The sequence below is a fragment of the Larus michahellis genome, unplaced genomic scaffold (genome assembly GCF_964199755.1).
Source record: "Larus michahellis unplaced genomic scaffold, bLarMic1.1 SCAFFOLD_69, whole genome shotgun sequence".
NCBI classification, from domain to species: domain Eukaryota; kingdom Metazoa; phylum Chordata; class Aves; order Charadriiformes; family Laridae; genus Larus; species Larus michahellis.
In genome coordinates, this window is record NW_027436445.1 from 967,766 (window position 1) to 989,019 (window position 21,254).

At 56.0% G+C, this 21,254-nt stretch overlaps 1 protein-coding gene across 1 annotated transcript in view; it reads right to left on the reverse strand.

The window, feature by feature from the left end:
- Positions 1-9,063: 9,063 nt before the first annotated feature.
- Positions 9,064-21,254, reverse strand: part of LOC141737443 (uncharacterized) — a 29,551-nt gene continuing 17,360 nt past the window's right edge. Inside the window, exons 3-5 of the mRNA XM_074572139.1 lie at positions 20,932-21,218; positions 14,069-14,399; positions 9,064-10,146 (exon numbers count right to left, since the gene is read on the reverse strand). Coding sequence (XP_074428240.1) covers positions 9,854-10,146; positions 14,069-14,399; positions 20,932-21,218 — 911 coding nt within the window. The 3' untranslated portion in view covers positions 9,064-9,853. The remainder of the gene's footprint in view (positions 10,147-14,068; positions 14,400-20,931; positions 21,219-21,254) is intronic.

The following is a 21,254-nucleotide window of genomic DNA, read 5'->3' on the forward strand; positions in this document are numbered from 1 at the left end:
TCCCACTGCGCGGCACCAGTGCTCCCCCGGCGCCCCAGAGCCTTCAGGCTTTCGTGCTCCCACAAACCTTCTACCCCCAAGGCAGGGAACGACCCTGACCCACAGCCCAGGGACGCTGTCGGGGCCAAGAGCGCAGGAGGTGACCATGGCTCCTGTCTCTCTTCCAGGCGCAGCCACCCTGTTCCCACCGCCCGGGCAGCAGCTGCTCTTCCCCACGGCCTGGGCACCCCCAGTGGGGGCGGCCCCACAGGTCCCACAGGCCCCACCACCAGGTATGGCACCCCTGTCCCCTCTGCCACCCTGACACCACCAGCACCCTGATGGCCATGGGGGGTGGCTCGGCGGGTGCCCTGGAGGGTGCCCCCGGCCCAGTGTGGCTCCATTCTACCCACACAGGGCTATACAGGGCCCTATGCGGCTGCTGCTGCGTTCACCCACACTTCTTCCACGTCGAGTGGACCGTCACCAACGTGCCTGCGCCGGCCACTGCCACCCTCAGCCATGGCGCCGCTGCTCCACCAGGCTCTGCCCTGTGGGGCCCCTGGGGCTGCGGGACCCTCCCGGCCTGGGCAGCCCCTGGCACCCCCCAGGGACAACCACCACCTTGCCAACTGACGCAGCTCCCAGACTACGGCCACCAGGGCACAGCGGTGCCCGCAACTCCCCCACTGCTGCTCACCTCCATCCCGGGCCGCCAGCACCTCAAGGTCACCTACGCGGGGGCACCCCCTGCCAGCCGTGTCCCCACGGGCACCTACTTCCCCCCCAGCCCTGCTGCTGCCCCCCACAAAGAAGCTCCTGGTGACCTGGATGCCAACATTGAAGTCACCAAGGACATGATCCTCCAAGAGCCCCTCTGGCTCTTGTTTTCCTCCTTGGACACGGTGGAGGTCTCCCATGACCCCGACACCAGCATCACCACACCTGGGGACCCTGGTGGCACCGTCAGAGAGGGGAGAGCGGTGGCCCCAGCACCCTCCCAGCTGCCAACATCCATCCCTGTCTTCGAGAACACCAAGGAATGGTCCTCAGAGACCAAGAGCTCCAGCAGGGCCTCCCCCGCGCAGACACCCCTGAGCAGCAACATCCCCTGGAGCACCATCAGCTCCCCAAAGAGCAACATCTCTCCCTGGAGCGACATCTCCCCAGAGCTCACCTTCTCCCCAAAGAACATCACTTACTCAGAGCAGGACATCTCAGAGTATGACATCATCTCCCTAAAGAGTGACACCTCCTCGAGCAGCGACAACTCCTGGGAGAGCGACATCCCCCACAGCCAAGCCCTCGTGGTCACGGCCGGACACCTTGCCGTGCCCCACGAGGTATCTCTCAAGGAGGCCCTGAGGCTCTTGGACTGTGACCACGGTGGCACCGGTGAAGCCGCCACCCTCTGTGACGTCGACTCGCTCTCGCTGCCTGAGGAGCTGCTGATGCTCGATTGCAGCATGGAGGAGCTCCTGGAGGGTGCCCGCATCCTGGAAGAATTCCTCTATGGGCCAGAGAGTAATGTCCCCAGCAGCTCCTCTGCTGTACCCAACAGCCAAGCCCTCGGGGACGCGGCTGGCCACCTTGAGAGCGATGTCCCCAGGAGCCGCTCTGCTGTCCCCAACAGCCAAGCCCTCGGGGACACGGCCGGCCACCTTGCAGTGCCCCAGGAGGTGCCTGTCAAGTACTTTGGCGTGGAGGTGACCCGGAAGGCCGTCGTCGTCCTGGAAGATATCTTCTCCAGGACAAAGTCCCAGGAGTCGTGCAGGGACACGGGGATGGAGCTGCCACCAGCCCAGTCCACCATGGCAGAGAAGCCGGGGACAAAGCAGGGGACAAAGTGGGGGACGAGCTCCCCGTCGCTGTCACCCAGGAAGCGCAGGGCTCTGGCAGACAGGCTGGGGGTGGCAAGGGGGAAGAGATGCCCCCCAGCAAGGAGACGCAGATGATGGGGGGCAGAGGGGGGGTGCATTTAGGGGGTGGGGGGAGGGTTGTATTTAGGGGAGGGGTGTGGGGGCAGATTTAAGGGAGGGGACTGTATCTGGGGGGTGTTGTGTTTGGGGGGGTTGGGGAGAGGGACATGTTTGGGGGGGGGGTTAGAGTAGCTTCGATAGGGCCTTTTCTCTCCTGTTTTTCCATTAAAAGTTGTAGCGGGCAGTGTGTTTGGGGAGGTGGGTGTGTTTAGGGGAGGCGGGTATATTTAAAGGGGGGGTAGTGTATTTTAAGAGATGGGGGGGTGAGTTTAGGGGAGGGGGGCGTGTTTGAGGGACGGGGTGTTAGAGTAGCTTCTATAGGACCTTTTCTCTCGTGTTTTTCCATTAAAAGTTGTTTCTCCAGCCCCGCTCCGTGCCTGTCTGGGAGGGGAGGGAGCGCGGGGGACAGCGGGAATCGGCCCCCATAAGGTGCCACAGCCCCACATGGGACCCCGAAGGGCACCGAGCTGCCCCCAGTGCCGAGTCACCACCAGCGGGGTGGCAGTAGTGGGGGGGGACTCCCCTGTCCCCTTCCCCAGGGGCAGCCGGGGCAGATGGGTCCCCGCCGGACCCACGGACACGGCCCCACGCAGAAAGCAGCACGGAGGCCCTGGGACAAGGACAGACCTTGGGGAGTGGGAGGGGACAAACACACATGACCACAAGGGCTGCCAGGCCTTCGGCTGGACCCCGGCCAGCGTCCCCTCCCGCGGGGACAGGGCTCGGGGCAAAGCCCCCAAAGCCTCGGCACAATCACCCTCGTCCGCGGCTCCGCAGCCCGGCTTTGCCTCCCTGCGCTGCCCCATCACCCCAAATCACACCCACAACGGCCAGGGGGGAGCTGCCGGCCAGGCAGGGACCCTCCTCCCCTTCTCTGCCTGCACCTTGGGCAGCCCCGACACCAGCCGGGGAGGGGGGGAATAAGGAAAGAAATAAAGAAATCACGGCAAGGACCAAAAGTGCCTGGAAACCCCAGCTCTTTATTGCCCGTTCCCCCTCCCAGCTCCACAGCCGGGGCCAACGCAGCCAAGGGCGCCTTCAGGCAGCGGCCGCCCCTCTGCGGGTCCGACGCGCAGAAGGTGCGAGGGGAGGTCCCTGGTCCCCGTCCGGGCACCCCCAACGTCGGGGGCTGAGCCCCCGCCCCAGAGCAACCCCAGGGACACTGCTGCGGGCCCCAGGTGGGCGCAGTCCCCTTGGCCTCAGCAGGGCCCGGCACAGCTCCCCAAGACGCCCTCAGGCTCTTTGGTTCCTCCCCAGATGCAGGGCAGGTTGGCCAGGACCCTGACACCGGTGTCCCCACACCTGGGGAACGTGGTGGCGCCGGCAGAGAGGGGAGAGCGGTGGCCCCAGCACCCACCCAGCTGCCAACCTCCATCCCTGCCTCTGAAAACACCGAGGAATGCTCTTCAGTGATCAACAGCTCCAGCAGGGCCTCCCCCACGCAGACACCCCTGGGCAGCAACATCTCCTCAGAAAGCGACACCTCCTCAGAGCGCGACACCTCCTTTGAGAGTGAAATCTCCTCAGGGCACAACATCTCTCCAAAGAGTGACACCTCCTCGGGGCGCGACATCTCTGCAGAGCGCAACATCTCCTCCAAGAGCGACACCTCCCCAGAGCACAATTTCTCCCCAAAAAGCGACATCTCCTCAGAAGACAACAGCTCAGACCACAACATCATCTCCCTAAAGAGTGACACCTTCTGGAGCAGCGACAACCTCTCCGAGAGTGACATCTCCTGGGAGAAAGATGTCCCCAGCAGCGCCTCTGCTGTCCCCCACAGCCAAGCCCTCGGGGCCAAGGACGGCCACTTTGCAGTGCCCCAGAAGGTGCCTTTCGAGTACTACAGCGTGCAGGAGACCCTGGAGGCCATCCGCATCCTAGAAGAATCCCTCTATGGGATGGAGTCCCAGGAGCTGTTTGGGGACGTGGGGATGGAGCTACCGCCGGCCCAGCCCACCGTGGTGGAGAAGCGGGGGACAAAGCGGGGCCGAGCCCCCTGTCGCCACCACCCAGCAAGCGCAGGGCTCTGGCAGGCTGCCCGGGGGTGGCAGGGGGGAAGAGACCCCCCCCAGTGAGGAGACAGAGATGATGGGGGGCAGAGGGGGGGTGCATTTGAGGGGTGGGGGAGGGTTGTATTTAGGGGAGGGATTGTATCTGGGGGGGGTGGTGTGTTTGGGGGAGAGTGGTGCATTTGGAGGTGGGGTAATGCATTTTGAGAGATGGGGGGATGTGTTTAGGGGTGGGGGGCTTAGAGTAGCTTCGATAGGGCCTTTTCTCTCTTGTTTTTCCATTACAAGTTGTAGTGGGCAGTGTACCTGGGGGACACGGTGAGGGATATGTTTAGAGGACCAGCGTGTATTTGAGGGGGTGGGGCGGAGTGTATTTGGGGAGGGTGGGGGGAGGGATGCGTTTAGGGGAGGGGGGCTTAGAGTGGCTTTGTTAGGACATTTTCTCTTGTGTTTTTCCATTAAAAGCTCTTTCTCCAGCCCCGATCCGTGCCTGTCTGGGAGGGGAGGGAGCGCGGGGGGGGTCGGCGGGAATGGGCCCCCACCAGGTGCCACAGCCCCGCTGAAGGGGGATTTTCGTTAATACTTGGCCCTTGTTTAACTTGGACATTCAAGCAGCTCAACTTTTTCTGACTTACTTCTCCCTGTATACACATCACACTCTCCTGCAATCAGCCTTTCCTTTTCTCCTGACTTGGCCTTTCCCAGCGAGTTCTTGGGTAGTGGTTTTCTTCAAAGCTGCTTTAGTGCTGCTGAAGGATGTTGAAGCGACAGCTCTGGCGATCCAAGCACTGTACTCGCCCATGAAAGCCACCCAGCTCAGGCAGCCGCAACACAGGATTCACAGCTCCTCGCTCCCCTGGACACGCTTCCAACCTCCGTATGACCCGATTCTATGACTATGGAGCTGGAGAGGCTGCAACCAGGGTCCCAAACACATGGGGAAGATGGGGCAGCTATAGGGGAGGAAGCAGAGGTCAGAGAGTGCCATCTCACACCAAGCACCCCACACTTGTCACATCACTCTGTCTTTCAGTCTGAACTCCCACCCACACACCAAACACAAGGACAGACTTTGCACTCCAGCCACTCTCATGAGCACCAGCCCTTGCTCGCTGCATTAGCAGCACAGCCTCCTTCATACACCCACCAGGAACGTGTGGCAGCACCAAACATCTGCAGTGAGTTTTGTGCTGGCTACAGCCCATGTCAGAGAACGACCCCAGCCCCCAGAGGGAAGGTGACTTTGTCCCACGGCTCCTCCATCCATCCTGCAGCCTGCCCACAGCAGGAAGAAGGCACAACGGCCTGCACCAAAGGAGGAGCAAAAAACAGTTCCTCCCATGGGCCACCAGCAGCCGAAACACAAAGCCCTCTCACACCTCTGCTGGGCTGAGCTTGAAAACGCTTCCAAAGGGTAATGTGGAAAACCCTGTTGCCGGAGCAGCACCAACAGAATTCTGCCCACGGGACAGCTTCAAGCAGATTTACACCTCTGTGCAATGGGAGACAGCTGAGCCCTGAGCAACCAGGCCTTGCATTTACTGCTTCAAAAAACCCCACATTAAAAAAGCCCACACCCAGCGCCCTGCATCTCTGCAGAGAGCTCCACCTTCTCCAGCTGACAGCCAGCAGGAGGCAGAAGAGCCAAAGCCCCAAAGCACAGAACCCCTCAGAGGTCACCAGATGGGGGCCTCTAGGGGGGTTGTTCTGTCCCTCGAGCCAGGATGAGCCCTGCTCCCCCGGCACAGCAGCTGCTGCTCATCCCGAACGCCTCACAGGTCAGCACCCAGGAGGTGCCCCAAAACACAGGCCCTCAGGAGCCACAACACGGGACGACACCTCTCCCCGGTGCAAGGCCCACACACCGGCCGCCCCGCGCCGCCCCTCCCCACACGGACAGCCCCTCCCCCGGGGGTCCTGCCCCCACGGCCAGGCCCTTCCTGAGGGCCGCCCCCAGCCCACAGGCCCTGCTCCCCCGCAGAGCGCTCAGAGCCTCCCACAGCTGGACGGACACTGACCTCAGCGGCGCTGCGACCCCTCGCACAGCCCGCCCGGCCGCCGCCCCCAGCCCGGGCACACACAAGCCCCGGCCCCGCCGCCGCCGCTCTGAGGCGGCCTGGCCGCCGCCGGGCCTTTTATACCCGCCCCGCACACGCGCCCCCGTCACGTGGCCCGCCCGGCCCCTGCCCTCATCCCCGCGTGCGGCAGCATGGCGGCGGTGGCCCCCGCTGAGTGCGGGCCCACGACGGCCCCGGCCCCGGCCCTGCCCCGCCGGCCCCCCGGTACGTGCCTGGGCCCCCTCATAACCCCCCGGTACGTGTCCGTGTGAGAAATGCTCCTTATGCAACACTAACGGCTCAGGCCGTGAACAATATGAAGCACGTTGTATTTGAACATTCCCGCAAGAACGGGTGACCTAACAAGCAGGCACAGTTTTGGTTCTTGAAACACACCTTTTTATTTCCTAATCCCTGGTCGAATTTTCCCTCCCATTTCCCGTTGGTTGGGTACTCCAGGGTTCACAGCCTCTCCGGAGTGCCTCAGATCCTTCCTGGATGTCCTGCCCTCTCTTTACTTCTCCTTATGTTACACCTAGAGGGATTATCGGACTAGTTTATTTCTTTCCTTTTTGGTAAAATTGCCCAATGTCACTAGCCCTGGTTAAATGTTTGACCACCCTTCTAGTCACTAATCCGGTAGGAATCAGTTCGTCCTTCTTCCGTGCGATAAGAGATGTTCCACAAGCCTTTGCTGGAGCCTCTTTGTCTAGTCGTTCCCTTATCGTGTCACCTCCGATGGAAACGGCTTTTTCCCACTGCAAAAACAAGACCTGCTTTTCTTACAATTTCTCCCTTCCCTTTTTCATATTCTTACTGCTTTTTGCGTTTCTAGGGTATGGTTCCACATGAGGCCTCTAGGGCCGACAGCATGATGTTACATTCTTCTTCTCAACAGTTTTTATTTTCTTCTTCTTCTAGATGAAGCATTTTTCCCAGCTATGGGGGAGGGTCTGCTTCCATTTGTTTAGTTAGGGCAGTTTCAATCAATCACTGAAGTAATCCTCGCACACAGGGAATGATACAGCATCCTACAGCCGCTAAAACTCCTGCTACTATTATATGAGAAGCCAATATTGATACCGCCACACCTTTCCATTTCCCAAACCAGGAATCCAGCCAACCTGTCCGTGAGGTGTCTATTCCAGAGTTCTCAGCTAACTCATCAGCTAGACTGGTGAGCCCTGGAAGGGCTTTAGTTATAGTACCATCTGGAGCTGGATTGTTGGGGATGAAGGTACAGCACCGATTCCCTAACATTACACACACCCCTCCCTTCCCCGCTAAGACCATGTCCAGGGCGATCCTATTTTCCCATGCCATTCGGCTGGTTGCATCCAATTATTCCGCTATTCCTTTTAATGCATCCCTGGTATAATTAATAAAATTCTGTTGGTTATAGTAAATATAATGCATCCAATCTACATTTCTGTTTATAGTTACCCACCAGAAAAAGACAAATTCGAATCCTGCTCCTATCTGATTCCTTGCTTTGTGTTCATCTGGGACCCCTCTAGGGACTCCAATGGGATCTCTCTCTAGATCCGTTCATCAAGGGATACACCTCAACTTCTTTTTACTCTATTGCCTGAGCTCAGGGATCCTGTTTCGTTTTCAAATGCCAGGGTGAATGGTATTGCCAATTGTACCATTCCACATGTACCTTTCCAGTTAGCCGGCAACACAGATCGCAAAGTCCTCCCTCCACAATACCACCAGAGATCCGCCCGAGGCACTCGTAACGCTGAGCCGTTTCCTCTTACATCCTTGGTCACATTCAGAGTTTCAGTGCACAGGGTAAATCCCCCCCAGGTTTGGCAGCATTCACACCCTGCTGTGAGAGGCACGCTGGACGGTTCCCAACTGCTGTGGAAAATTTAACGTCTCTAGACTCCAAGGCAGGAAACAGTAAGGAAAGTGAATGACAAGTCTCATTTCCCCAGGCGGTCTTTTCTTGGTATAATCCTATCATACACCACATCCCTACGGAATCTTTTGTCCACCCTAAGGGAAAAGGGACGATCTGTGCTGGGGGCCTTCCTGTGGCACAAGCAGAGCAATTGCTTTGGTTCAAACTATTAACAGTATATTACACCCTATTAACAGTATATTTTACCCAAGCATTCGTCTCACCGTACCCTCTTTCAATCTCAAATGTTTGTCTAAGACCTTTAATCTCAGCAACCGTTACCAAAGCTGGATCATTCGGTGGTTCCCACTGTTGTATTACTGGGAGTTTAGTAGTCATAGTTGTCCCTTCTGCTTAACTGCTATTTTCCAGTACGTCTATTCTAAATCTTCCCCTTGGATCCCTTCCAGACGCTGTGGAATAATTACTAAATTGGCCAAGAATACAAAAATACAGCATTGTTCACACATTAAGGAAAGTCATAAAATCAAGAGGCTTCTGAGGTAGAATACAGCCGCAGCTAGCACACGAAGAATGCAACATCTGTGATTCCCTGTACAAGGTTGTTTGCGAAACTACACGAGGGATGGAACGGAACACGCTTGTTCCGTGGCCTTCCCTTGTGACGAATAGCAGATATGGGGACGAGATGGTACTACGGAACTGATAAGCGGCCTACACGCTACCCGAGCCAACATTTCGTCAAATGTTGATGAAATGCTGTCCTTTTGTGCGAACTTTGCTCACCACAATGTACCAAAACACACCTCCATCCCGGAGGCTATCTGCCCCCGAGGTGTGAACACTCCTCCTTGAATACATTAATCATAATAAAAGTACGTATGACTAAAGTCACTCAAACTCCACTTTGAAGATAAAAAAATAATATAAAAATAGCCCAGAGAGAGGGGATGTCAGGGAAGACACCATCGCGAAGAATTCCACCGCTGATTTCCGGGATCAGTCGACGGGCTGAGCCTCTCTTCCCCCCCATAGGGACGCCTTTGGGTAAGACTTCGATTACACCGAGCGCTTTCTCGGGGACTTAGAAATTTCTCTAGAGAATCTCTACCCTACATTTATAGCCAGGCTGTATCGTTTATAATTTTGTCGCACGTTTGTATACTTAGCAATATCTTTATTTGCACGTGCTTTGCAGACAGTGTATTTATCACCAGCAATCCTAAAGAACCTGTATATCTGTTGTTTAAATAAACTGCACTGTTTAAGTAGCTAGTCGTTTCGCTTTCTCACTGAACGCGACCAAAACTACAGAGAGGCCGTGCTAGTTCAGGAGCACGACTAGACTGAAGGTGCAGTCCACTATTAGTGTATCCAAATCGTAGTAGTTTAATACATATTAAATGCGATTGGACTGATAGTGCTAAATTGGGCATCACTCAGAATTTAAACCTAGCCGCACCTAGCCTCCCACCTCGGTGAGGAGTGTTAGAACGCAAGGGGGTTTATCTTCTGCCAAAACCGCTTGGCCCCGTTTCGCGCAACAGACGCATCTGCTCCTATTCCATATATTAGGTCACTTGATCCACCCGTCATCCACGGTCCACCCTCCAATTTGGGTGGTCCACCACACTCCACTCCATTGTTCACAAAGTGCAGGCTCAGGATATCTCTCTTCGACCCTCCAAATTTCTGGGCACGGGTACTTGTTTTCGCCACTCAACTATCTTTGGGCCTCTAGATCCCCACACTCCAGTACTTGTCAGGCATCAAAGCGTATGGTCTGTGGGGTATCTGGATGTATACTCCGTAGGTGATCTGGGTGTACACTCCAGCTTCCTAGTGGGAAACACAACGCTGCCCCTATGACCAGCATCATCGCAAAATGCTTCTTAAAATTCATGGCATACACAGATTTATATCTCCCGACTGGATCATCCCGCCCCAACCTACGGCTTATTGTCTCTTTAGGGTTACTCGCAGCGGGCTGTCAGTAGAATGTACAGTCCACTGTCCCACTGGATCTGTTGGCAGGGGTTCAACTGGTCCTTTTAGCTGAGTGTAGTGAGTCCAACCCCTGTTGGCCGTCCTCACTGCAGTCCCAGTGGTCAGTAACACTTGGAACGGGCCTTCCCATTCTGGTTGGAGCTTGGTTTCCTTCCAGGATTGGATCAAGACCCAGTCTCCCGGTCGAAAGGCATGGACTGCAAATTCCAGTGGGTGGAGTTTGAGCAAGAAGTCCTTTATTTCTGAGGAGAGAGAAAGAAGACGACAACCCCAGTATACAGTTCTTAAGAAACATATCTTTAGTTTCAAAAGTAGGCAAGTCTTCTCGTTACCCATATAAGGTAGTTCAAAAAGCATCTCACAGGGCGAGAGACCTGTATCTTTTCTAGAAGTCTGGACCCTCAACAATGCTATTGGTAAACATTTAGTCCATGGTAATTTGGTTTCTAAAATCAGTTTCAACAATGGTCTCTTAATGGTCTGGTTTGTCCTCAACTTTTCCTGAAGATGGGGGATGCCAGGGGGTATGAAATTCCCATGCTATCCCTAAACTTTCTGCAATTCCTTGAAGGATTTTAGAAGTAAAATGACTGCCCTGATCTGAGTTTATATTCTCCACTAACCCGTATCTGGGAAGAATTTGCTCTAGTATTATCTTAATTACCCCTGCTGCAGTAGCTGACACCAAGGGGTAGGCTTCCACCCATCCAGTAAGATGCTCCACCAGGACTAAAAGACCTTTTCGCCTGCCTGTTGGTGGCAGTTCAGTGAAGACTACCTGTATACTTTGGAACGGTCTCAAGTCGGGTTCTCCTCCTGAAGATTGCTTTCTCAAGGCTTTCTTGTTTGCTTTCTTACAAATAATACATCCCTCACAAATTTCTTTGGCCATTGTCTATATGCCAAAGCATCTGTACTTCCACAAAACCATTCGCACGTTGCATGTGTTCCCCAATGGCCTCCCTGTTGTAGCACCGTCACTATTTCTCTCATTGTTGGTTGACCATTTCCCTTCCATCAGGCAGAATCCATTTACCACGTCTCCACTGCCCCTGCTTCTGTCAGTGCTTCTCCTGCCCCAAGGCCGCCTCTTTTGCCACCTTGTCCACTAATCTGTTTCCCCTTGCAGTAATTGAATTGCCCCTCTGGTGACCTTTAACATGTAAAGCTGCTATTTCACTTGGCATTAATATATTAGCTAACACCTGCTGTGTAAGTTCTTAGTGTAAAAGTTCTTTCCCTTTGCTGTTTATTAGTCCTTGTTCTTCCCAAATTTTACCAAAGGTATGCACTACCCCAAGGGCATAACAAGAGTCTGTATATATTGTTCCTTCCCCTTTCTCCAGTTAATTTAAGTGCCTGGTTTAAGGTATACATCTCTCATATTTGAGCGGACCATGCACTAGGTAATTTTTCAGATGCTTTTACTTGTTGGTGTCGCGTTAAAAGGGCTGTAGTTTCGATACTTGTCTGTCAGAGTCCCAGGACTTTCACTGATTTACTATCAGAGTCCCACCAAAGGACTTTCACTGAATCAGATTCACAAATAATCAAAATTAGTTATTTTATTGAGAGCGACAGAACAGATTCGAGATTGCCATTGATAAATTCGCTAACTACAATAGCGCTAATGACTTAAGGTTAATATTGCTAGCAAAAATAATGATAGTACAACAAGCCGGGGTAACATTCCCCAGAGGGTGAAAGGCGCAGCGCTTACCCAGAAAGGCGTCCCTGCCTGGGGTGGAGGGAGAGAACACAGCCCATGGACTGGTCCGTCAGGTATCAAGTTTCTTCTCTCCCAATTTAACAGTCATTTTCTCCATCCTTTTATCCCCAAAATTACAAGGTTTCCCTCCCCTAGGTGACGTGTAGTATGATTTGGGTGGAGAGATGAGTGCTATAGCCATATATGTTTAGCATGATCTCTAAAATCTTCATTAGCATATACAGGGGTGTCAACTTCAATATGCATTTCACAGGTAACGAGGCAAAGGTCAATTACCAGACACGGCAGCCTCTCAAGGAAACAAAGAGCTACACAAGGTCTCTGTTATCTTGATTTTACTGTCTCTGCTGACGAAAAGCAGGGCTGTCCTGGCTCCCCAAGACTACCCCGTCATTTATGTATCCTGTGATAGCCAGACAAGCCTTCACTCCCCTGGGCTGCACAAGAGATAGCAAAGCCAGTCTGAATTGCTCTTTGAGCACAGAGACTTCACCTCATTATCCAAATTCCACAGTTGACTCACTCCATTTACCACCGCATGTCCATGACACCTCTTTCCTTCTATCACTCTTGAAGAAGTGTCTACGAACAAATGAAGACCCCCAGATAGGGGTTCTTCCCTTAAGTCAGGTCAAATCTTAGTCTGGTACTCAATTTACATCTAAGCATTCGTGTGTAAATTCTTCATCCTTTGCCTCTCTCTATTTTTTTTTATTTTTTTTTTTTTCACAAAAAGCTCACTGGGTTAAGGCAAGGGCTGGTAGTTAAAATCAAATCATCCTTTTCGATTAAAATTCCTTCATACTTCAGTATTCTTGAATTGGTTAGCCGTTTTCCCGTGGTTTGGGCTAAAATGGTTTTTACTTGGTGAGGGGTGCTACCTTCTATCATTCCCCTGGCCACCCTTGGGAGACCAGATCTAAGAGTTTAGATAAATAGGCCACTGGCTGCCGCTTATCCCCCCCCCACTCTTGAGTTCCTAACGCAGCCCCTTTGTCTACAGTTAACAAATAGTTGAAAAGATTTCTCCAAAGAAGATAAGGCTAAAACTGGAGCTCTGATTAGGCTGTTTTAAATCTTACACCAAACCCTCCTCTTCTGTGCAAACCAATACATTCGGTTCTTCAGCTAACAGTTTGGAATATAGTCCTTTAGTCTTTTGAGCACACCCCTCTATCCACAGTCCACAGTACCCAGTCAGCCCCAAAAATTTTCTCAATTCCCTCTTGGTCTTTGGCAGAGGTAAGTCTACTATTCCTTTGATCCTCTCAGGATTTATTTTTTTTCGACTCCCTTCACTGACTAGATGTCCCAAGTACTTCACTTCTGTTTCCACGTATTGCAATTTTTTTATTATTTTTTCTTTTTTGAGACCATCAAACCTTACTGTCCCGAAAAGTTCAGTAACTCATTCGTGGCTTCTTTTACCCTGCCTTCTTCCTCCCCAGATACCAGTAATCATCCACACACTGAAGCAGGGCTACTCCCAATGGAGGGCTGAATTGTTCAAGCACTTGTTCTAACACTTGCCAAACAAATTAGGGGATTCTGTAAATCCCACAATGATAACACCCTACCGGTGAACCCCGAGCTGCTGGTAGGAGTGGTTGGGGCAGTCCTCGTCCCGTTATTCACCCCTCTTCCTCGCCCCCAAGTAACAGTCTAAGGGGTCCCACTTTGGGGATTCAGTTTCTTTGTCAATTGAAACATCACCGACAGTCTGGGCTGGGAACATATAAAATGGATTTGGGCGTCGCCGAATCCTGAATCTATGCATCTTGACCCAGCAAGAAGCATATTCACCTTCTTCTAATTCCTTATTATTCCTTATTATTCGCATACATGTTTAAAGTCTGACAGACCCAGTCTTCGTCAGATCCAAATTTGGGCCAAAATACACTAGGAGATGTTATGGGTTCTTTGGTCCAAACAAATTCAAATGCAAATGCAAACATGTCCCCCCTGGGACACCTCTGGGATCCTCTAAGACAGACACAGGACCCCTAGGACACCCCTGAGACCCTTCCCAGAATGTCCATGGCCCCTCCAGCCGCCCCCGGCCCCACCGGGATGCGGTCCGAACAAAACAAATCATTTTCTTTTTATCTTTATCCCTTGTACAAGAAGAATCATTCCAAAACCTCAACATTCTCCCCTAAAGGACTGTCTGGGGGAATGTTCCCGGGGTCTTTCTTATTCTCCCCTTTTTCATCCCTAGGCCTAGAATCCTTATTTCCCATTCTGAACACAGACTTTCCTTACACCCCTTCCTTTCGCTTCGTCCTTCTCCAGCTGCGCCCCTCGCGGGACTACAGAACCGCGGATCCGGACTCCACACTCGCTTCGTACCGCAGTACGTCTCAGTCACTCACACACAAGTCTCTTAGAACGTCCCGACCACCAAGGCAATACTTTAACAGTCCGATTTTCCTTACCTTGGTCTGTGCACGGAGTTGCCTGGTCGTACTCTCTGTGCCTACTGCACCTACCCCTTCTCCCCCTGTGCTTCACAGAGTCTGCCGTCCAACTGGGTCTCGAGATCTTAGTCGATTCCTCCCGGAATCCCTGCCAACGATCCACGAGACCCTTGAAATCAACAGGACACGTCTTCCCGTCCTTCGGCAACAGGGACTCCCAAGAAGATGACTTCGGCTCCCGGACGAGCCCCCAAATTGTGAGAAACAAGTTCCGGTCCGAATGAAATAGGCTCAGGCAGAATCCTCTGTGAAGCAGGTTTTTATTCACGTTCTTGCAAGAGCAGGTGACCTAGCAAGTAGGCACACTTCCAGTTCTTGAAACACAACTTTTTATTCCCTAATCCCGGCCAAATTTTTCCCTCCCCTGTTTCCCATTGGTTGGGTACTCCAGGGTTCACAGTCTGTCTGAGGCGCCTAAAATTCTTCCCGGGTGTCCTGCCTCTGTTTACTTCCCTCTATGCTACACCCAAAGGGATTATCTGACTAGTTTATTTCTTTCCTTTTTGGTAAAAGATTGCTCAATCTCATTAGCCCTGGTTAAATGTTTGACTCCCCTTCTAGACACTAATCCAGTAGGAATCAGTTTGTCCTTTTGTCTGTGTGATAAGAGATGTTCTACAAGCCTTTGCTGGAGCCTCTTTGTCTTAGTCATTCCCTTATCGTGTCACCTCTGATGGCAACGGCTTTTCTCCTCTGCAAAAGCAATACCTGCCTTTCTTACCCCAGGACTTGGCACGAGGATTTGCACAAGGCCTCACACCAGGGTTTGTTCGAGGGCTCTTCAGGGGCTGGGGAGAAATGAGGGGGCGGGGGAGGTGGGTGGCGGGGGATCAGGGGCACAGGGTGGGGTGGGCGTTGATGCGTGGTGGGTATTGCACAAAGGTTTGCACGAGGGTGCATCGGGGGGCTGAGGGGGCACTTGATGGGGTGGGGGAGGGGTTTGGGGGGTTGGGAGGGGGCAGGGGGTGGGGGTGAGTAGGGGGGGGAAGTGCGTGAGGGGGGCTCGCATGAGGATTCACACAAGCCCTTGCAGGATTCACACAAGTGTTTGTAGAGGGTGGGGGAGGGGCTTGAGGGGGGACACGTGTGAGGGGGGGTGGTGAGTTCACACGAAGGTTCGGGTGGGTTGAGAGGCTGGGGGAGCATTCCCAGGAGTGTTTGCACACGGGTTTGCACGAGGGTTTGCACAAGTGTTCGTGGTGGGGTGAGGGAGGGGTGAGGGGGGATTTGGGGAGGGTGGCACAGGAGGGGCTTGCACAAGGTTTTGTGGGGAACTGGAAGATTGGGGGGTAGGGGAGGGGTCTCACAGGAGTGTTTGCACAAGAGTTCATAGGGGCTAGGGGGGTTGAGGGGGTGAGGGAGGGATTTGAGGGGGATTTTGGGGGGTCGGGGAGGGGGTGGATGATAGTACATGAGCGTTTGCACGAGGATTTGTACGAGGCTTTGTAAGGAGTTTGAAGGGGTGGGGCAGGGGGTTCACGGTGGATTCGGGGGTGGGGGGAGAGGTTGGGGGTTGGCACATGAGGGGGTCGCAGGAGGATTTTCACGAGGGTTTGTAGGGGGCTGGGGGAGGTTTTTGGATGGAATTTGGGGGGTGTGGGTGGTGGGTTTGCACAAGGGTTTGGGGGGGTTCAGAGGCTGGGGAGGGGGGATGGTGGCATTTAGGGTATTTTGCACATGGACTCGCACAAGAGTTTGTAGGGTTTGTAGGGCTGGGGGTGTTTCAAGGGTGGGGGAGAGGGTGGAAGGGGAGATTTGGGGTGGGAGGGGTAGGACGTGGGGTACGGGGGGGCTCGCACGAGACCCTGCACTAGGGTTCGTAGCAGGACTGGTGGCGTGGGATTGGGATTCTGCTCGAGGCCTCGCACAAGGACTCACATGGCAGTTCCTAGGGGACTGGGGGGGTTGGGGGAGGGGCTTAGAGGGGATTGGGACGGGGTGGGGTGGATTTGGGGGTGGGGGAGGGGTGTGGGAGCTGGGGGTGAGGCAGGAGGGGGCTCGCACAAAGATTCGCACGAGGGTTTGTAGGGGCTGGGGAGGGGGTTGAGGGGGGACTTAGGGCGTGGGGGAGGGGGGAGTGGGATGGACGGTGGCCCGTGAGGGGGTTTTGCAGGAGGATTCGCACGAGGCCTCGCACCAGGGTTCACCGGGAGCTGGGGATGTCGGGGGCTCACACGAGTGTTTGCACAAGGGCTTATAGGGGTCGGGGGGGCTTGGGGGGTGGGATTTGAGGGGGAATTTGGGGGGTGTGGGAGGGGGCGGGTGATGGTATGTGAGCGTTCGCACGAGGGCTTGTGGGGGGTGGAAGACTGGGGTGTGGGGAGGGGGCTGAGGTGGGGTTTAGGGGCTGGGGGAGTGGAGGTAGATGTCACACAAGGGGACTTTGCACGAGGGTTTGCATGAGTGTTCGTAGGGGTCTGGGGGTGTTGTGGGTAGTGGGGGGGGATTTGGGGCGTGTTGGGGGTAGGTGGGGGGGGTGGGGCAGGAGGGGGCTCACACAAGACCTTGCACGAGGGCTCATAGGGGGATGATGGTGTGGGGTTGGGATTTTGCATGAGGCCTCACACGAGGGTTCACGGGAGGCATTTTGGGGGGGGGGGCAGGAGGTGGGTGGTGGCACATGAGGGGGCTGGAACGAGGCTTTGCACAAGGATTCGCACGGGGCCCTGCACGAGGGTTCGCACGACAGCTCATGGGGTGCTGTAGGGGGAAGGGGCGTGGGGGAGGGGTTTGAGGGCAATTTGGAGGGTGAAGGGGGGGTTCAAGGGGGATATAGGGGGTGGCGAAGGAGGAGGCTTGCGCGAGGGTTTGCATGAGGTTTGACAGGGAGGGCTGGGGTGGTGGGGTAGGGGCGTGAGGGGGCATTTGGGGGCGGGGGAGGCGGTGGATGTCGTCCAAGGGGGTTTTGCCCCAGGGTTTGAAGGACAAGTTCCCCAAGGGCTTATGTTAGGGAGAGCGGGGGGTGTTGGAGGATGTGGGGGACAGGGTTGAGGGGGGATTTGGGAAGGGGGGAGGGGGTTTGCACGAGGCCTTGCATGCTGATTCGCACAAGGGTTCACAGGGGGCTGGGGGGGTTGGGAGAGGGGAAGTAGGGAAGTGGGGGAGGGGCTGTTGGGGGGAGGGGAGAGGGAGGTGGGCGGGGTGGGGGCTGTCACAAGGGTTTGCAGGGCGGTTGGGAGGGGTTGGAAGGTGGGGGAGGGGCTGGCAGAGATTTGGAGGTGGGGGAGGGGTGGATGATGGTACTTGAGCGTTCCCACAAGTTTGCACAAGAGTTTGCAGGAGGGTTCACAAAAGGGTTCATAAGGGAGTGGGGAAGGGTGGGGGTGGGGGAGGGGAGAGAGATTTGGGAGGTGAGGGAGGGGGCGGTGGCGCACGAGGGGGCTCGCGGTAGTATTTGCGCGAGGGCTCGCACGAGGGATCCTGCAGGGCTGGGGGTTAGAGGTCTTGGGAAAGGGGTCGAGGGGGGATTTGGGGGGGTGGTACAGGAGGGGGCTGGCAGGAGGATTCGCACCGAGGCCTTGCACAAGGATTCGTGGGGGGATTGGGGGGTGGGGGATGGGTTTGAGGGGGTATTTGGGGGTGGGGAAGGGAATGGATGTCGCGCAAGGCATTTTTGCACGAGGCCTTCAACAAGGATTTCCACGAGGGCTTGTTGTAGGGGGCTGGGGGGGAGCGGTGATTTGGGGGATGAAGGAGGGGGTTGAGGGGGGATTTGGAGGGAGGGGGAGTGCTGGGGGTGTGTGTGTGCAGGGGTCCGGAAGGAGGATTCACACAAGGGTCCCTGGGGGTGGTTGGGGTTTTGGGGAGGGGTCGAGGGTTGGACTCGGGGGTGGGGCAGTGCATGAGTGGGCTTGCATGAGGGCTCGCACAGAGATTCACACGAAGATTCACACGAGGCCTTGCATGAGGGTTTGTGGGAGGCTGGAAGATTGCGGGGGGGGGGCGGGGGTGGAGTGGGGGGATGGTGCAGGAGGGGCCACAATCCAACTCACCGATCTCCTGGGTCCTCCCAAACCTCTGGGTCCCCCCTGAACACCTCGGTCTCCCCAGACACCCCTGTTCCCAACCCCCTGGGTCCCCCCAAAACCCAACTCCCGGAACACCTGTGTCCCTGCCAAACCCCTGGGTCCACCCAACTCCCGGTCCACCCCCAGACCACCATCTTCTGCCTGTCCCCAACCTCCTGGGTCCCCCCAAAGTCATGGGTTCCCCCAAACTCTTCAGTTCCCCCACAGTCACCCATCTCCCTCCCACCTCCCCAATCTCCTCTGTCACTCCAAGCCCCTTGGCTTCCCCCATAGACACTCACTTCCAACCTCCTGGGTCTCCCCAACCTCTTGTATACCCCCAAGATCCCATCTCCTCCATCTCCTGAGATCCCCCCGAAATGTCATCACCCTCTTGGCTGACTGGGTGGTGAAGAAGGTGGGGCTGAAGGCCAACCAGACGATGCAGGTGGTGTACATGGCGAAGCTGATGGGTTTGGCTTCAATGAAGGCCTCAGAGACCCCCCGGGCTTTGACGGCATAGACGGTGCAGGTCAACATGAGAAGAAGGGCATAGGCCAATCAGCCCAAGGTGCCACCTTTGGCTATGTCACACCTAGGGACACCATGGGCATCTTCAGGGTTGGGGGTTCAACCCATCTTCTAGTTGATGAGGGAGTGAGGAGAGCAAAGGAGGAGCCACATGGGAGCAGCCATCAGTTAGAGGCTGCTCAAGGTGAAGGTGATGACAAGTTGGGAGATGGGGCTGATGAAACGGGGAGGGGTCACCGACCATTTGCCAGGGGCGGTGGGGGGGGGAGGACAATCAAGAGAAGAGCATGGGTTTGCCCAGATGCCTGGGTTCCTTTTCAGACACATGGATCCACCCCCAAACATCGAGATTCCTCCCTAGAGGAGGAGGAGGAACCAGCCCATATGCCTCCATCCCCTTGGTTTGCTTGAGCCTCACATGCTTGGGTCCCCTTCCCGGACACCTGGGTCCTCCAGAACTCCATCCTACATCCCTCCTGACCCTCCACCCAAACTCCTGACCCGCGACCCAAAATCCTCCCCACAACATGGACTCCTGGGTCCTTCTTGATCTCCTGTGTCCTCCAGAACTCTTGGTTTCCCCCATAACTCACCTTCCTTGAAGACAGATTAGATGTGGTTGGTCTTGGTAAGGAGCATGGGGTAGGTGGAACCCCATCCTACGTCCCTCAACCTCAACTCATGGGTTCCTCCCTGGACTCCTGTCCCCCCCGGGTCTCCCGCGTCCTCCAAAACCTCCGTGTCCCTCCGTGACTCACTCTGCTTTAAGATCCTGTAGATCATGTTGGTCTTGGTGAGGAGTGTGGTGTAGGTGAGGCTCATCCCCAAGCCCAAGAAGAGTTTTGGTAGGGCGCAGGTGCCCACCCTGGGCATCCAGGAGGAGAACACTCCCTCTGGACATCTCACCCTATGTGGACATCCCACCCCACCCATCACGAGGACCCAGAGGAAGAACCTCCCCCAAGGAACCCAGATGACCATGGGAATCCACCAGGACACCATGGAGTCCCACCAGGAGATCCAGGGGAAGCACCTATAGGGTCACAGACATCCAGGAGAAAACTCCCCCATGGACATCCCACCCCACCCACAGAGGACCCATATGTCCAGGAAGAGCACCCAGCTGACCATGGGGGGGCCCACCAGGAGAACATGGAGGGGCACCCATGGGGACCCACATGACCATGGGTGGACCCACCAGGACAGGTACCCATAGGGATAGGGAAGGTGGTTACACCCATAGGGATTTGAGGGGGTCCCTAAGGGCTGGGGGACACTGGCACCCTATGGGGGAAGGGGCATCTAAGGGGTGGGGAGGGGGCTCTGGCACCTATAAGGGTGGGGGGACACCCTACAGGGACTTGGGGATCCTGGACGCCTGGGTCCCCCCCCATCCCGCTCCCCTGGGTCACTGCTCCTGGATGCCTGGGTCCCCTGAGAGCTGTCACCAAACACAGGGCAGGGGTCACCCCCTCCCAGATGCCTGGGTCCCCTCCGCCAAGCTTGACCAAACTCCCATGATCCTCTGCCCCGCCCCCCAATTAAAAGCAGCTGTTAATTACTCGGGGGAGTGTTATTAGGGGTGCCCCCGCAACACCTCCTGGGGGTCCTGCCGTGCGTGGGGGGGCCCTAATCCCTGCCATGGGGCGGACAGGAGATTGGGAGGGCTACTGGAACATTGAGGGGACCCAGAGGGGGTCTAAGGGGACATGGAGGGGTTGACAGGACATTGGGGGTGGCTGAGGGGACACTGGTGGGGTCTAAGGGGACATATGGGGTTCAGAGGATACTTGGGGGAGTATGGGGGGGCTGAGGGGACATTGGGGGGGTCTAAGGGGACCCAGTGGGGACTGATGTGACATCTGGGGGGCCGAAGGGGCATGGGGGAGCTGAGGGGACATTGTGGGGCCTTGGGGGAATGAGGGGCCCCAGAGTGAGTTAAAGAGGACATGGCGTGGCTAGGGGGACATTGGCGAGGGGCTACGGGAGGCTGAAGGGACATGTCTAAGGGGTGTCTAAGGGGACATTTTGGGTGGCTGAAGTGACATTAGCGGGGGCGAAGGGGCCTGAGGGCAGCCAGAGGGTGTTTAAGGGGACACGGGGGTGTTGAGGGGACATTGGAGAGGCTGGGCAGACGTTGGGGGGGGTGCAGCTGAGGGGACACTGGGGCGCTGAGGGGGACCCGGTAGCGCTGAGGGGGCTGTGGGTGCTCGGGGGTCTGAGGGTACCCGGGGGACGTGAGGAGGGCCCGGGGCCGGGGGGGGAGGGGACCTGGGGACGCACCAGCCTGAGGACGCGGAGCCGCCGCCGCGCGCCGCTCCCGCTGAAACGCCGCCGCGCGCCGCTCCCGCTGAAACGCCGCCGCGCGCTGCCCGCCGTGGCCACGCCCCCAGCAGTTAACGGCGGCCTGAGCCACGCCCCCACCCCGCGGCCCCACCCCCGCGTTGCGCTTTCCGGACGCGCTTTTCGGTCTTGTCGCGACAGCGCCCGCCGGGGGGCGGGGGGGTACTCGGGCGTCCGCGGAGTGAGTCCTCCGCACACACTCAGGGGAAACTGAGGCACGCACAGGCCTTGAGGGTGGTGGGGGGAGGGGTGTCCTAGAGGTC